At 48.2% G+C, this 17,764-nt stretch overlaps 1 protein-coding gene across 1 annotated transcript in view; it reads right to left on the bottom strand.

The window, feature by feature from the left end:
• Positions 1–17,764, bottom strand: part of XPO7 (exportin 7) — a 73,160-nt gene that overhangs the window by 23,311 nt on the left and 32,085 nt on the right. Inside the window, exons 12-19 of the mRNA XM_058859320.1 lie at positions 16,904–17,097; positions 14,053–14,158; positions 12,137–12,272; positions 11,327–11,400; positions 8,877–8,957; positions 6,657–6,720; positions 4,618–4,726; positions 2,660–2,766 (exon numbers count right to left, since the gene is read on the bottom strand). Coding sequence (XP_058715303.1) covers positions 2,660–2,766; positions 4,618–4,726; positions 6,657–6,720; positions 8,877–8,957; positions 11,327–11,400; positions 12,137–12,272; positions 14,053–14,158; positions 16,904–17,097 — 871 coding nt within the window. The remainder of the gene's footprint in view (positions 1–2,659; positions 2,767–4,617; positions 4,727–6,656; positions 6,721–8,876; positions 8,958–11,326; positions 11,401–12,136; positions 12,273–14,052; positions 14,159–16,903; positions 17,098–17,764) is intronic.

Genomic DNA, 17,764 nt, shown 5'->3' with positions numbered 1-17,764 from the left:
CACACGGGATAATGGACACACGGACACACGGACACACGGACACATGGAATAATGGACACACAGACGCATTGAATAACGGACACACAGACGCACGGACAGACAGAACAATGGACACACGGACACATGGACACATGGACACACGGACAGACGGACACACGGAATAATGGACACACGGACACACGGACACACGGACACACGGACAGACAGAACAATGGACACACGGACACACAGACACATGGAACAACGGACACATGGACACATGGACACATGGAACACACGGACACATGGACACACGGACACATGGAATAACGGACACACGGAACAATGGACACACGGACACATGGAACAATGGACATACAGACACACGGACACACGGACACACGGACACATGGACACACGGACACACGGACACATGGAATAATGAACACACGGACACACGGACACACGGAACAACGGACACACGGACACACGGACACATGGAATAATGGACACACGGACACACGGACACACAGAACAACGGACACACGGACACATGGAACAATGGACACACGGACACATGGAACACATGGACACATGGACACACGGACACATGGAACAACGGACACATGAACACACGGAACAATGGACACACGGACACATGGAACACATGGACACATGGACACACGGACACATGGAACACATGGACACATGGACACACGGACACATGGAACACACGGACACATGGACACACGGACACATGGACACATGGACACATGGACACACGGACACATGGACACACGGACACATGGACACATGGAACAACGGACACATGGACACATGGACACACGGACGCACGGACACATGGACACACGGACACATGGACACACGGACACACGGAATAATGGACACACGGACACATTGAATAACAGACACACGGAACAAAGGACACACAGTCGCATTGAATAACAGACACACAGACACACGGACAGACAGAACAACGGACACATGGACACATGGAACAACGGACACACGGACACACGGACACACGGACACACGGACACATGGAACACACGGACACGGAATGGAACCAGAACAACGGACACACGGACACACGGACACACGGACACATGGACACATGGACACATGGACACACGGACACACGGACACATGGACACATGGACACATGGACACATGGACACACGGACACATGGACACGGAATAACGGACACATGGAACAACGGACACACGGACACACAGACACACGGAACAATGGACACACGGAACAATGGACACACGGAACAATGGACACATGGAACACACGGACACAAAGAACAATGGAACAACGGACACATGGAACAATGAACACACGGACACATGGACACATGGACATACAGAACAATGGACACACAGACACACGGAACAATGGACATACAGACACACAGACACACGGACACATGGACACGGAATAACGGACACATGGAACAACGGACACACGGACACACAGACACACGGAACAATGGACACACGGACACATGGAACAATGGACATACAGAACAATGGACACACAGACACACGGACACACGGACACATGGACACATGGAATAACGGACACACGGACACACGGAACAATGGACACACGGACACAGACACACGGACACACGGAATAACAGACACACGGACAGACAGAACAATGGACACACGGACACATGGAACAATGGACACACGGACACACGGAATAACGGACAGACGGACAGACGGACACACGGAACAATGGACACACGGACACAGGAAATGCCATCAGTGAAATGCAGCAGACGGAATCAAGAACAGAATCGAGCACAATAATTCAATCCAGCCCAACCCCGCACCCCCGGCTCCTTCCGGATTGATCCAAGGGATTCTGGGATCCCAAATCCCATCCAGATTGATCCAAGGGATTCAGGGATCCCAAATCCCATCCGGATTGATCCAAGGGATTCAGGGATCCCAAATCCCATCCGGATTGATCCAAGGGATTCTGGGATCCCAAATCCCATCCGGATTGATCCAAGGGATTCTGGGATCCCAAATCCCATCCGGATTGATCCAAGGGATTCTGGGATCCCAAATCCCCTCTGGATTGATCCCAAAGATTCAGGCACCCCCAATTCCCTCTGGATTGATCCCAAGGGATTCAGGGATCCCAATTCCCTCTGGATTGATCCAAGGGATTCTGGGATCCCAAATCCCCTCTGGATTGATCCCAGTTCCCCCTGGATGGATCCTGAGGGATTCAGGAACCCCCAGTCCCCTCTGGAATGATCCCAAAGATTCAGGAACCCCCAAATCCCTCTGGATTAATCCCAGTTCCCCCCAGATTGATCCCAAAGATTCAGGGATCCCCAATCCCCTCTGGATTGATCCCAAAGATTCAGGAACCCCCAATTCCCTCTGGATTGATCCCAATTCCCTCTGGATCAATCCCAAATTCCCTCTGGATTGATCCCAATGATTCAGGAACCCCCAATTCCCACCGATCTGATCCCGAGGGATTCAGGCACCCCCAGCCCCCTTGGGAAGCTCCCACCATTCCCGTTTCTCTCCCGGAGCTCAGCACAGCTCCCTGCTCCCTAAAACCCCCCAATCCCATGGGATGAATCCCAGAAAAGTGGGAAAAGTTGGGAATTTTCTCCCAGCTGACCTTGGCCTCCTGCTCGTTGAAGGAGTTGGTGCTGAACATCTGAGCCACGGCCTCGAAGGCAGCGGTGAGCGGCAGCATGAACTGCTCGTACTGATCCTCGTCTTCTCCTGGAAAAACACGGAAAATCCATGGAAAATCCATGGAAAACCTATGGAAACCCCCCTGGGAACTGCCTGTACTGATCCTCGTCTTCTCCTGGAAAAACAGGGAAAATCCATGGAAAACCCATGGAAAACCCATGGGAAACCCCCTGGGAACTGCCTGTACTGATCCTCGTCTTCTCCTGGAAAAACAGGGAAAATCCATGGAAAATCCATGGAAAACCTATGGAAACCCCCCTGGGAACTGCTCGGACTGATCCTCATCCTCCCCTGGAAAAGCAGGAAAATCCATGGAAAACCCATGGGAAAAACCCCCATGAACTGCTCAGACTGATCCTCATCCTCCCCTGGAAAACCAGAAAAATCCATAGAAAACCCATGGGAAATCTGTGGAAAATCCATGGAAAATCCATGGAAAATCTATGGAAACCCCCTGAGAACTGCTCGTACTGATCCTCATCCACCCCTGGAAACAGGAAAATCCATGGAAAACCCATGGAAAATCCATGGAAAATCCATGGAAAATCTATGGAAACCCCCTGAGAACTGCTCGTACTGACCCTCATCTTCCCCTGGAAAAGCAGGAAAATCCATGGAAAATCCATGGAAATTCCATGGGAAACCCCTTGGGAACTGCTCAGACTGATCCTCATCCTCCCCTGGAACGGGAAAAAGTCATGGAATCCATGGAAAATCCCTGGAAAATCCCTGGGAATCTCCCGGGCCAGGCGGCCCCACGGAGCCGGAGGGATCCAGATGGAGCCGGGTCCTTCCCAAACGGAACTTCCAGAGGGTTGGGAATGACCCCGGATCCAGGAGGAAAAATTTGGGACGTGGGGATGGGAAAATTGATCCCAAATTTTGGGATGGGAAAATTTATTCCCAGTTTGGGTGGGATGGGAAAATCGATCCCAAATCTTGGGATTGAATCCCAAATTTTGGTGGCCTGGAAAAACTGATCCCAAATTTTTGGGATTTGGGAAAGTTGATCCCAAATCTTGGTGTGATGGAAAACTGATCCCAAATTTTGGGATTGAAAAATTGAATCCCAGTTTTTTGTGGGATGGGAAACTGATCCCAAATTTTAGGATTGAATCCCAAATTTTGGGACTGAAAAATCGAATCCCAATTCTTGGTGGGCTGGGAAACTGACGGAAAAGTTGATCCCAAATCTCAGGATGGGAAAACCGATCCCAAATTTTAGGATTGAATCCCAAATCTCAGGATGGGAAAACTGATCCCAAATTTTAGGATGGAAAAGTTGATCCCAAATCCCTGCGGGATGGGAAAACTGATCCCAAATTTTAGGATGGAAAAGTTGATCCCAAATCTCAGGACGGGAAAACTGATCCCAAATTTTAGGATGGAAAAGTTGATCCCAAATCTCAGGATGGGAAAACTGATCCCAAATTTTAGGATTGAATCCCAGATTTTGGTGGGATGGGAAACTGATCCCAAATTTTGGGATTGAATCCCAAATTTTGGGACTGAAAAATCAAATCCCAATTCTTGGTGGGCTGGGAAACCGATGGAAAAGTTGATCCCAAATCTCAGGATGGGAAAACTGATCCCAAATTTTAGGATGGAAAAGTTGATCCCAAATCTCAGGATGGAAAAGTTGATCCCAAATCCCTGCGGGATGGGAAAACTGATCCCAAATTTTAGGATGGAAAAGTTGATCCCAAATCCCTGCGGGACGGAAAAAAATCCAATCCCAAATTTCCAGCTGTTAAAATCCCTCCCCATTTTCCCTCCTCAATTCCCGAATCCCGATCATTTTTCCCGGCTCCTTCCCAAAATGCCCAAATCCCGGGAGGTTTGGGATTTTCCGGAATTGCCGGAATTGCCGGGATTTACCCAGATCCACCATGAGCAGGCGGCCCAGCGCGGTGTAGAAGGTGGTGCGGCAGCGCATGTCCGACAGGCTCGACTGGTTGTTGATTCCCAGGAAGGAAAAGTGCTCGCTCTGGAAAAGGAAAAAACCGGGATGGGAAAAGTGGGAAAAGCCCCCCTGGGAAAAAAATTCCCGCCTGGAAAAGCTGCCCTGAGCAATGGGGGGTGGGAAATCTGGGATGCAGCGGATGGAGCTGAGCCAGCATTCCCGGCTGAGCCCAAAATCCAGAGGATTTTAAGGAATGATGGAATTTTCTGGAATTCCCATTGGATTCTTGGGATCCACAATTCCCAGCAGATCCCAAAATCCAGAGGATTTTAAGGAATGATGGAATTTTCTGGAATTCCCATTGGATCCTTGGGATCCACAATTCCCGGCTGATCCCAAAATCCAGAGGATTTTAAGGAATGATGGAATTTTCTGGAATTCCCATTGGATCCTTGGGATCCACAATTCCCGGCTGATCCCAAAATCCAGAGGATTTTAAGGAATGATGGAATCTGCTGGAATTCCCGGAGCCGGTAAATCCCGCTCTTCTCCCTCCCCCTGGAATTCCTGGGGGAATTCTGGGAATTCTGGCGCTGCCTCTGGGAGGGGAATCCCTTCAGGCTGATTCCCGGCTGTTTTCCATGGAAAAATGGAATTCCAGGATGGGAACTGGGGCTGGAGGTCCTGGGAATTCCAGGAAAACACCCTGGGAGTGCCCGGAAAACCTCGTGGAGATGCAGGAATTCCAGGAAAAAATCCTGGGAATGCCTGAAGAACATCCTGGGAACTCCAGGAATTCCTGGAAATAATCTCTGAACTCCAGGAATTCCAGAATTCCAGGAAAACACCCTGGGAATGCCTGGAAAACCGGCAGGAATTCCCCTCGTTCCCAAGGGAATCCCAGCTCCACGGGAACATCACGGAATCTGGGAATGATGGGAATGCCGGGAATGTCGGGAATGTCGGGAATGCTGGGAATGCTGGGAATGTTGGGAATGTTGGGAATGCCGGGAATGTCGGGAATGCTGGGAATGCCTGGAATGCTGGGAATGCTGGCAATGTTTGGAATGTTGGGAATGTCAGGAATGCCGGGAATGTTGGGAATGCCAGGAATGCAGCAAATGTCAGGAATGTCAGGAATGCCGGGAATGTTGGGAATGCTGGGAATGCCAGGAATGCAGTGAATGTCAGGAATGCTGGGAATGCTGGGAATGTTGGGAATGCTGGGAATGTCAGGAATGCTGGCAATGTTTGGAATGCCAGGAATGCCGGGAATGTTGGGAATGCCAGGAATGCTGGGAATGTCAGGAATGCCGGGAATGTTTGGAATGCCAGGAATGCTGGGAATGCCAGGAATGTTGGGAATGCCAGGAATGCTGGGAATGCCAGGAATGCTGGGAATGTCGGGAATGCTGGGAATGCTGGGAATGCCGGGAATGCTGGGAATGTCAGGAATGCTGGGAATGCCAGGAATGCTGGGAATGTCAGGAATGCTGGGAATGTCAGGAATGCTGGGAATGCCAGGAATGCTGGGAATGCCAGGAATGCTGGGAATGCCAGGAATGCTGGGAATGCCGGGAATGCTGGGAATGTCGGGAATGCTGGGAATGTCAGGAATGCTGGGAATGTCAGGAATGCTGGGAATGTCAGGAATGCTGGGAATGTTGGGAATGCTGGGAATGTTGGGAATGCTGGGAATGTCTGGAATGCTGGGAATGTCAGGAATGCTGGGAATGTTGGGAATGCTGGGAATGTTGGGAATGCTGGGAATGTCTGGAATGCTGGGAATGTCTGGAATGCCGGGAATGTTGGGAATGTTGGGAATGCCCCTCACTCCCCTCCTCCCCCGGGAATTTCCCGGGAACGAGGCCGGATTCCCCAGCGAGCAGAAACCCTTCGGGAACAATTCCCAAATCCCAACCTCTCCCACCCCAAGAATTCCAACCAAACCCCCCCAGATCCCGGAATCGCGGCGGTTTCCGGAGGGGATTTCCCGGGAAAAGGGAGCGCTCACCGTGTGGTTGTTGAGCATGAACTGCACGGCGCTGAGCTTCACCAGCTTCCGCACGCTGCTGTAGGTGCTGGATGTCAAGGAATTCCCACAATTCCCGGAATTCCCGGAAAAAAACACTCCCAGGGACGGCCTGGGAAAACGGGATGGGACCCCAGGGGTTCAGGGTTGGGAATTGTGGGGTTTTGTTTTCCAAGGAAAACTCGGATTGGGAAAATCTCGGCTCGGGGAGAACTCCCAGGGTCTGGAATTTGTGGAAATTCCATGAACTCCTGGAAATCCAGGAATTTCTGGAAGTCCTAAAATTCCATGAACTCCTGGAATTCCATAGACTCCTGGAACTCCTGGAATTTGTGGAAATCCCAGAGTTTCTGGAATTCTGGAAAATCGCATCCAGAGCCAGGCTGGAAAAATGGGATTGTGCCTGGATTAGTCAATGAATTGGGAATTGTGGTTTTTCCAAGGAAAACTCGGATTGGGAAAATCTCAGCTTGGGGAGACCCCCCCAGGGTCTGGAATTTCTGGAAGTTCTGGAATTCCTGGAAAAATCCCTGCCAGGGACATCCTGGGAAAACGGGATCATTCCTGGATTATTCAATAAATTGGGAATTCTGTTTTTTCCAAGGAAATCCCAAATTTCTGGGGAAAAACTCAGGTCTGGAATGTGTGGAATTTCTGGAATTCTGAAAAATCTCATCCAAACCCAGGCTGGAAAAATGGGATCGTGCCCGGAAGATTCAGAAAGTTGGGAATTCTGGTTTTTTTCCCAAGGAGAACCCAAACCGTGCAAATCTCGGCTTGGGGTAACTCCGGGGCTGGAAGTTCTGGAAGTTCTGGAATTCCCAGAAAACCATTCCCAGGGACATCCTGGGAAAACGGGATTGGGCCTGGATTATTCAATAAATTGGGAATTCTGCTTTTTCCAAGGAAAACCCGAATTGTGAAAATCTTGGGTTGGGGAAAAACTCAGGATCTGGAACTCCTGGAATTCCTGGAAAATCACATCCAGGGCCAGGCTGGGAGAAGGGGATTGTGCCTGGAGGATTCGGGAAGTTGGGAATTGCCTGGAATTTTCAGGAAGTCGGGAATTCTGTTTGGGTCTCAATAAATTGGGAATTCTGGTTTTTCAAGGACAACCCAAGCGCAAATCTTGGGGAAAAATTCAGGATCTGGAAATCCAGGAACTCCTGGAATTCCTGGAACTCCTGAAGCTCCAGGAACGTCAGGAACTCCTGGAACTCCTGGAAATCCAGGATCTTCTGGAAGTCCTGAAATTCCATGAAATCCTGGAATTCCATGGGCTCCTGGAACTCCCAGAAATACAGGAACTCTTGGAATTTCGGGAACTCCTGGAAATCCAGAAACTCCTGGAATTCCAGGAACTTCATGAACTCCTGGAATTTCAGGAACTCCTGGAAATCCAGAAACTCCTGGAATTCCTGAAATTCCACGAACTCCTGGAATTCCAGGAACTTAATGAACTCCTGGAAATCCAGAAACTCCAGGAATGTCAGGAACTCCTGGAATTCCTGGAATTCCATGAACTCCTGGAAATCCAGGAACTCCTGGAAATCCAGGAACTTCCGGAAATCCAGAAACTTCTGGATTTCCTTGAATTCCATGGGCTCCTGGAACTCCTGGAAATCCATGAACTCCAGGAACATCAGGAGCTCCTGGAAACCCAGAAACTCCTGGAATTCCATGGGCTCCAGGAACTCCAGGAACTCCAGGAACTCCTGGAAATCCAGAAACTCCTGGAAATCCAGGAACTTCCGGAAATCCAGAAACTCCTGGAATTCCTGGAACTCCATGAACTCCTGGAAGTCCAGAAACTCCTGGAATTCTTGGAATTCCATGGGCTCCAGGAGCTCCAGGAACTCCTGGAAATCCAGGAACTCCAGGAATGTCAGGAACTCCTGGAAACCCAGAAACTCCTGGAATTCCATGGGCTCCAGGAACTCCAGGAACTCCAGGAACTCCTGGAAACCCAGAAACTCCTGGAAATCCAGGAACTTCCGGAAATCCAGAAACTTCTGGAATTCCTTGAATTCCATGGGCTCCTGGAACTCCTGGAATTCCATGAACTCCAGGAACATCAGGAACTCCTGGAATTCCCGGAATTCCCAGAAAACCACCCCCCACCCAGCACCCCCTGCCCGGGGGAATTCCCATCCCAAAGGAAACGCTCATCCCCGGCCGATTCCCGGGAATTCCCAAGGATATCCGATGGAGAGGTCGTTGAGCAGCTGCAGGGTTTTGGAGGTGATGGGTTCACAGCGGCCCCAGTACTTCAGGTTGGTGATGCTGCCGAGGAAAAACACGGATCACGCGCCTTTTCCCGGGATTTTTCCCGCTTTTCCCATCGTTTCCCCAGGAATTTTGGGGGGTTTTATACCCACGGCTGAAAATCGGGAATGGAATTCCGGTTTTTTTTTGATTTTTGGGAGAATTTTTGGGAAGGGAAATTCTGGTTTGGGAATTCTGTGGGATTTGCAGCCCTTTGGAATTCCCAAATTCGCCCTGGATTGGATGGGAAAGAGCCAGAGGCTGCTGGGAAAGGGATAAAAGGGATAAAAAATGGGATAAAATGGATAAAAAATGAGATAAAAACGGGGAAAAATGGATAAAATAATGGAAAAAATGGATAAAATGGATAAAAAATGGGATAAAAACGGGGAAAAATGGATAAAATAATGGAAAAAATGGATAAAATTGATAAAAATGGGATAAAATAAGGAATTAAATGGATAAAAAATGGGATAAAACAGGGAAAAATGGATTCAATAATGGAAAAAACAGATAAAAACTGGGGAAAATGGATAAAAATGGGATAAAATGGATTAAATAATGGAAAAAATGGATAAAATTGATAAAAATGGGAAAAATGGATAAAAACTGGGAAAAAATGGATAAAAAATGGGATAAAAACGGAAAAATGGATAAAATAATGGAAAAATGGATGAAATTGATAAAAATGGGATAAAAACGGGGAAAAATGGATTCAATAATGGAAAAAACAGATAAAAACTGGGGAAAATGGATAAAAATGGGATAAAATGGATTAAATAATGGAAAAAATTGATAAAATTGATAAAAATGGGATAAAATAAGGAATTAAATGGATAAAAAATGGGATAAAATGGATAAAATAATGGAATAAAAATGGATAAAAAATGGGATAAAAACAGGGAAAAATGGATTCAATAATGGAAAAAACAGATAAAAACTGGGGAAAATGGATAAAAATGGGATAAAATGTATTAAATAATGGAAAAAACGGATAAAATTGATAAAAATGGGAAAAATGGATAAAAACTGGGAAAAAATGGATAAAAAATGGGATAAAAACAGGGAAAAATTGATAAAATAATGGAAGAAATGGATAAAATTGATAAAAATGGGATAAAATAAGAGATAAAATGGATAAAAACTGGAAAAAATGGATAAAAACCAGGAAAAATGGATAAAAACTGGGAAAAATGGATAAAAACTGGGAAAAATGGATAAAAAATAGGATAAAATGGATAAAAAATGGGATAAAATGGATAAAAATGGGATAAAATGGATAAAAAATGGGATAAAATGGATAAAAAACGGGATAAAATGGATAAAAAATGGGATAAAATGGATAAAAAATGGGATAAAATGGATAAAAAATGGGATAAAATGGATAAAAAATGGGATAAAATGGATAAAAAATGGGATAAAATGGATAAAAAATGGATAAGATGGATTAAAAAATGGATAAAATCTGGATAAAACGGATTAAAAATGGATCAAAATGGATAAAATTGATTAAAAATGGATAAAAACTGGATAAAATGGATTAAAAATGGATAAAAACTGGATAAAATTGATAAAATTGGAATAAAAACTTGATGGAAAGGATAAAATAATGGATGAGATGGATTAAAAATGGATAAAATGGATTAAAAAATGGATAAAAACTGGATAAAATGGAAAAAAAATTGATAAAAAAACGGATAAAATAGATAAAACAATGGATAAAATGGATAAAATAATGGATGAGATGGATTAAAAAATGGATAAAATATGATAAAATGGATAAAAAACTGATAAAAAGTGGATAAAATTGATTAAAAAGTGGATAAAATCTGATAAAATGGATAAAAAAATTGATAAAAACTGGATAAAATAGATGAAATAATGGATAAAATGGATAAAATAATGGATGAGATGGATAAAAAATGGATAAAATGAATAAAATTATGGATAAAATGGATTAAAAAATGGATAAAATCTGGATAAAATGGATAAATGGCCAAAAAATGGGATAAAATTCCAGGCTGGATCCTGAGAAGAGGCCGATTTGCAACATTCCAAGGAAAAATCCAAGGAAATGGATGAATCTCCAAGGATGGAATTCCAAGGAAAAGCTCTGAGCTCCTTCCCAGCTGGAATGTGTCTGGGAATGGCCCCTCCCCCCCTCCGGAATTCCGGGAAGAAATTCCATCCCGGGAAAAGGACGGAATTGTGGAATTTGGAAAATTCCAGCCAGAACTCTCTGAGCTCCCTGAATCCCAAGGATCCAAATTCCAGGTTTGTCTCTTGAGCCCGATCCCTGGGATCTCTGGGATCTCTGGGATCTCTGGGATCCCGCTTTTCCCGGCGGGAATTCCAGGAAATCCCTGGAATTCTCCCGGAGCACTCACATCTTGCCGATGAAGACGCTCAGCACCATGGTCTCGTCGTTGAGCCCCAGCACCTCGGAGAGCCTCCGGTACAGCTGCCAAAAAAAACCATGGAAAAAAGGATTCCAAACCGCCAGGAAAACTGGGAATGATCCCGAGAAATCCGCTCTGCCCTCGCTGGCAGGAGGGATTTTCCCGGGGGTTGTTCCTAATCCGGAGTTTTTCCTGATTTTTCCTGTTTTTCCTTTGTTCCAGCAGGGTCACTCTGAGCTAAAGGAGGAGGATTTGGGTTTTTCCAGGAAAATTCCTGGGAAAATTCCCCAAAAAAACGGGATTTAACCACGCTCCACCTCCAAACACAGCCAGGGTCGGAGGGGATTTCTCTGGAATTCTCAGCAATTCCCAAATCCCTGGGAATGGATTTGATCCCAATCCAATTTTTCCTCCAGGAAGGAACAGAACTCAATCCTGGAGCAACATTCCCGTTTTTTTTTTTGTTGGAAAAAGGGATTTTTACCTCCTGAGCCACCATTACAAATCCCTTGGGATGAAGGAAATTGGGATTTATTCCCATTTTAAAGCCAGGAAAGATCAGGGGATGTTTGGGATGATCCCAACAATAAAAAAAAAAAAGGGAAAATCCAAATCCAGGCCTCCAATTCCCGACATTCCCAACTCAGCTCAACACTGGGAAAGCCAAAACTTGGGAATAAAGGGAGAAATCCTGGAAAATGGGATTGATTTCTGGCTGAAAGGAGGAGAAAGGAAGGGATGAAGGGATTTGGGGCGGTTTTCCAAGGAAAGGGCTGGAATTCCCGGGATTTGCGTTACCTTGGAGGATTTCTGCACCTGATCCCCGATGTAAATCTTGCGGAATTGCTCGAAGAAGCTGAGCATGGCCAATTCCAGCTTCTCATTCCCGGCCTGAGCCAGCCGGGAATCCGTCAGGTTCATCAGCTGCAGCACCCTGGGAAACGGGAACAGCGGAAAAGAATGGGAAATTTGGGAAAGGAAATGGGAAATTTGGGAAAGGAATGGGAAATGGGGGGAAAGGAATGGGAAATGGGGGGAAAGGAATGGGAAATGGGGGAAAAATGGGAAAAGAAATGGGAAATTTGGGAAAGGAAATGGGAAATTTGGGAAAGAAATGGGAAATTTGTGAAAGAAATGGGAAATGGGGGGAAAAATGGGAAAAGGGGGAAAAGAAATGGGAAATTTGGGAAAAGAAATGGGAAATTTGGGAAAGAAATGGGAAATGGGGGGAAAAATGGGAAAAAAGAGAAAAAATGGGAAAATTGGGGAACAAATGGGAAAAGGGGGAAAAAATGGGAAAAGGGGGAAAAAATGGGAAAAGGGAGAAAAGAAATGGGAAAGGGGTGGGAAAAAATGGGAAAATTGGGGAAAAAATGGGAAAATCGGGGAAAAAATGGGAAATTTGGGGAAAAAGGGGAAAAGGGTGGAAAAAAAATGGGAAAAGGGGAAAAATGGGAAAAGAGGGAAAAGAAATGGGAAAAAAAGAGAAAAAAATGGGAAAAGGGGGAAACAAATGGGAAAAGGGGGAAAAAATGGGAAAAGGGGGAAAAACAAATGGGAAAAAGGGATGGAAAAGGGGGAGAACAATTCCCTTTTCCCTGCTCGCTCCCCCCATTCTCTGCCGAAACCCAAATTCCCGCTGGATTTCAATCCCAAAATCCAGTTCATGGCAGCAGAAAATCGGAATATTCCGAGCTCGCTATTCCCAGGAATTCCCAGTATTTCCAAGCTCAGCATTCCCAGTAATTCCCAGTATTTCCAATATTCCAAATAATTTGCAAAATTTCCAAGCCCACTATTCCAATTAATTCCCAGAATTCCCAGGCCCAACATTCCCAATAATTCCCAGTATTTCCAGGCCCAATATTTCCAATAATTCCCAATACTTCCAAGCCAAACATTCTTAATAATTCCCAATATTTCAAAGTCCAACATTCCCAGTAATTCCCAAAATTTCCAAGCCTGCTATTCCCAATAACTCCCAGCATTCCCATCTCCAACATTCCCATAACTCCCAACATTCCCAACTCCCATAATTCCCAATAACTCCCAGCATTCCCAACTCCCAGCATTCCCAATAACTCCCAGCATTCCCAACTCCCAGAATTCCCGTAACTCCCAGCATTCCCAAAACTCCCAGCACTCCCAATAACTCCCAGAATTCCCAATAACTCCCAGCATTCCCATCTCCACCATTCCCAGTAACTCCCAGCATTCCCAATAACTCCCAGCATTCCCATCTCCACCATTCCCAATAACTCCCAGCATTCCCAATAACTCCCAGCATTCCCTATAACTCCCACCATTCCCAATAACTCCCAGCATTCCCAGTAACTCCCAGCATTCCCAATAACTCCCAGCATTCCCAATAACTCCCAGCATTCCCATCTCCACCATTCCCAATAACTCTCAGCATTCCCAGTAACTCCCAGCATTCCCAGTAACTCCCAGCATTCCCAATAAATCCCATCATTCCCAGTAACTCCCAGCATTCCCAGTAACTCCCAGCATTCCCAATAACACCCAGCATTCCCAGTAACTCCCAGCATTCCCAATAACACCCAGCATTCCCATCTCCACCATTCCCAACCCAATCCCAGATCCCCAATTCCCTCCGGCTCCGGGCACCCGGCGGGAGCTGATTCCGCCTTTCCCGGCTGTCCGGGCGTGGTTTTCCCGGGATTCCCGGCGGGATTTTTGGGAATGTGGCTGACCTGCAGACCAGCTCCCCGTCCATGGCGTCCTGCTCGTCCGTGCTGGCGAAGGAGACGCGGCCGCCGATGACGGCGCCGATGATGTACACGAGCCACGTCAGGCGCCCTGCGAGCAACGGAAACTGGCATTCCCGGGAAATCCGGCATTCCCGGGAAATCCGGCATTCCCGGGAAAATCCAGCATTCCCGGGAAAATCCAGCATTCCCGGGAAAATCCGGCATTCCCGGGAAATCCGGCATTCCCAGGAAATCTGGCATTCCTGGGAAATCCGGCATTCCCGGGAAATCCGGCATTCCCGGGAAATCCGGCATTCCCGGGAAATCTGGCATTCTCGGGGAAATCTGCCATTCCCAGGGAAATCTGGCATTCCCGGGAAATCCGGCATTCCTGGGAAAATCCGGCATTCCCGGGAAATCTCGCATTCCTGGGAAAATCCGGCATTCCTGGGAAAATCCGGCATTCCCGGGAAATCCAGCATTCCCGGGAAAATCCGGCATTCCCAGGGAAATCTCGCATTCCCGGGAAAATCCGGCATTCTCGGGGAAATCCGGCATTCTCGGGGAAATCTGGCATTCCCGGGAAATCCGGCATTCCTGGGAAATCCTGCATTCCCGGGAAATCCGGCATTCCCGGGAAATCCGGCATTCCCGGGAAAATCCGGCATTCCCAGGAAAATCTGGCATTCCCGGGAAATCTGGCATTCCCGGGAAATCCGGCATTCCCGGGAAATCCGGCATTCCTGGGAAATCCGGCATTCTCGGGGAAATCCAGCATTCCCGGGAAAATCTGGCATTCCCAGGAAAATCTGGCATTCCCGGGGAGATCCGGCATTCCTGGGGAAATCTGGGATTCCCGGGGAAATACGAGATTCCCGGGGAAATACGAGATTCCCAGGGAAATCCGGCATTCCCGGGGAGAGACAGCATTCCCAGGGAGATCCGGCATTCCCAGGGAAATCCGGCATTCCCGGGGAGAGACAGCATTCCCAGGGAGAGATGGGATTCACAGAGCCGGGATTCCCAGGGAAATCCGGGATTCCCAAACAAAGCCGGGTTTCCCCAAAATGATCCATTTCTCTCCCAGAGAAATCCATTTTCTCCCAAAATAATGTGGGAAATTTACAGCCACAGCCCAGAGCAGGGAAAAGGGGGAAGGGATGGGATGGGATCCATGGGATGGGATTTGGGATGGGATCCATGGGATGGGATTTGGGATGGGATGGGATGGGATGGGATGGGATGGATGGGATTTGGGATGGGATGGGATCCATGGGATGGGATGCAATGCGATGGGATGGGATTTGGGATGGGATGGGATCCATGGGATGGGATTTGGGATGGGATGGGATCCATGGGATGGGATTTGGGATGGGAATTCCCAGGAAAGCTGACCTTCCTGCACAGCCAGGTCCATGGGGCTGGCGCTGGCGCTGGGATGGGATGGGATCCATGGGATGGGATTGATGGGATGGGATGGGATTTGGGATGGGATGGGATCCATGGGATGGGATGGATGGGATGGGATAGGATGGGATGGGATAGGATGGGATGGGATGGGATGGGATGGGATGGGATGGGATGGGATGGGATGGGATGGGATGGGATGGGATGGGATGGGATTTGGGATGGGATGGGATGGGATGGGATGGATGGGATTTGGGATGGGATGGGATCCATGGGATGGGATTTGGGATGGGAATTCCCAGGAAAGCTGACCTTCCTGCACAGCCAGGTCCATGGGGCTGGCGCTGGCGCTGGAATGGGATGGGATCCATGGGATGGGATTGATGGGATGTATGGGATTTGGGATGGGATCCATGGGATGGGATGGATGGGATTTGGGATGGGATGGGATCCATGGGATGGGATTTGGGATGGGAATTCCCAGGAAAGCTGACCTTCCTGCACAGCCAGGTCCATGGGGCTGGCGCTGGCGCTGGGATGGGATCCATGGGATGGGATTGATGGGATGTATGGGATTTGGGATGGGATGGGATCCATGGGATGGGATTTGGGATGGGATGGGATCCATGGGATGGATGGGATGGGATGGGATGGGATGGGATGGGATTTGGGATGGGAATTCCCAGGAAAGCTGACCTTCCTGCACAGCCAGGTCCATGGGGCTGGTGCTGGGATGGGATGGGATTTGGGATGGGATGGGATAGGATCCATGGGATGGGATTGATGGGATGTACGGGATTTGGGATGGGATGGGATCCATGGGATGGGATTTGGGATGGGATGGGATCCATGGGATGGGATTTGGGATGGGATGGGATCCATGGGATGGGATTTGGGATGGGATGGGATCCATGGGATGGGATGGGATGGGAATTCCCAGGAAAGCTGACCTTCCTGCACGGCCAGGTCCATGGGGCTGGCGCTGGCGCTGGGATGGGATCCATGGGATGGGATTTGGGATGGGATCCATGGGATGGGATTTGGGATGGGATGGGATGGATGGGATTTGGGATGGGATGGGATTTGGGATGGGAATTCCTGGGAAAGCTGACCTTCCTGCACAGCCAGGTCCATGGGGCTGGCGCTGGGATGGGATGGGATCCATGGGATGGGATTTGGGATGGGATGGGATCCATGGGATGGGATTTGGGATGGGATGGGATGGGATGGGATCCATGGGATGGGATTTGGGATGGGATGGGATGGGATTTGGGATGGGATGGGATGGGAATTCCCAGGAAAGCTGACCTTCCTGCACAGCCAGGTCCATGGGGCTGGCGCTGGCGCTGGGATGGGATCCATGGGATGGGATGGGATGGGATGGGATGGGATGGATGGGATTTGGGATGGGATGGGATTTGGGATGGGAATTCCCGGGAAAGCTGACCTTCCTGCACGGCCAGGTCCATGGGGCTGGCGCTGGCGCTCTGCAGCAGCTCCTGGTAGGACTGGGCGGCCTGGTCGAAGAGCTGCACCAGCAGCGCGCACGTCTTCTCGTACTCGCAGCGCCCGATGGTGGACAGCTGATCCAGCTGCTGCTGCACCAGCCCCGTGTCCTCCAGAGGATCCTCCAGCCCATCCCTGCAAAAAACACACGGAAAAATGGATTTGGGGAGTCCCGGGAGCGCCGGAACGGTCGCTGTGGTTTGGTTGCTCCGGGGGCGTTGGAGATGTTTGGAATTGGCAGGGTCATGGAATGGTTTGGGTTGGAAAGGGTTAAAATCCCACCCACTTTGGATTTCATGGGATTGTGGAAAAATCTGGGTTGGAAAGAGCTTAAATCCCATCCAATTTGGAATTTACAGGATCATGGAGTGGTTTGGGCTGGGAAGAGTTTAAATCCCATCCAGTTTGGAATTCAGAGGATCATGGAAGGATTTGGGCTGGGAAGAGCTTAAATCCCACCCAGTCTGGAATTCACAGGATCATGGAATGCTCTGGGTTGGAAAGAGTTTAAACCCCATCCAGTTTGGAATTCACAGGATCATGGGATGCTCTGGGTTGGAAAGAACTTAAATCCCATCCAGTTTGGAATTTACAGGATCATGGAATAATTTGGGTTGGAAAGGGTTAAAATCCCACCCAGTTTGGATTTCATGGGATTGTGGAAAAATTTGGGTTGGAAAGAACTTAAATCCCATCCCATTCCACCCCTGCCATAGGCAGGGACACCTCCCACATTCCCAGGTTGATCCTTGGCCACTTCCCGGGATCCAGGGGCAGCCCCAGCTCCTCCGGGAATTCCATC

This window comes from Poecile atricapillus, chromosome 29, assembly GCF_030490865.1.
Source record: "Poecile atricapillus isolate bPoeAtr1 chromosome 29, bPoeAtr1.hap1, whole genome shotgun sequence".
Classification (NCBI taxonomy): Eukaryota; Metazoa; Chordata; class Aves; order Passeriformes; family Paridae; genus Poecile; species Poecile atricapillus.
The sequence above is the reverse complement of the archived record's forward strand: the minus strand, read 5'-3'. Positions and strand labels throughout refer to the sequence as shown.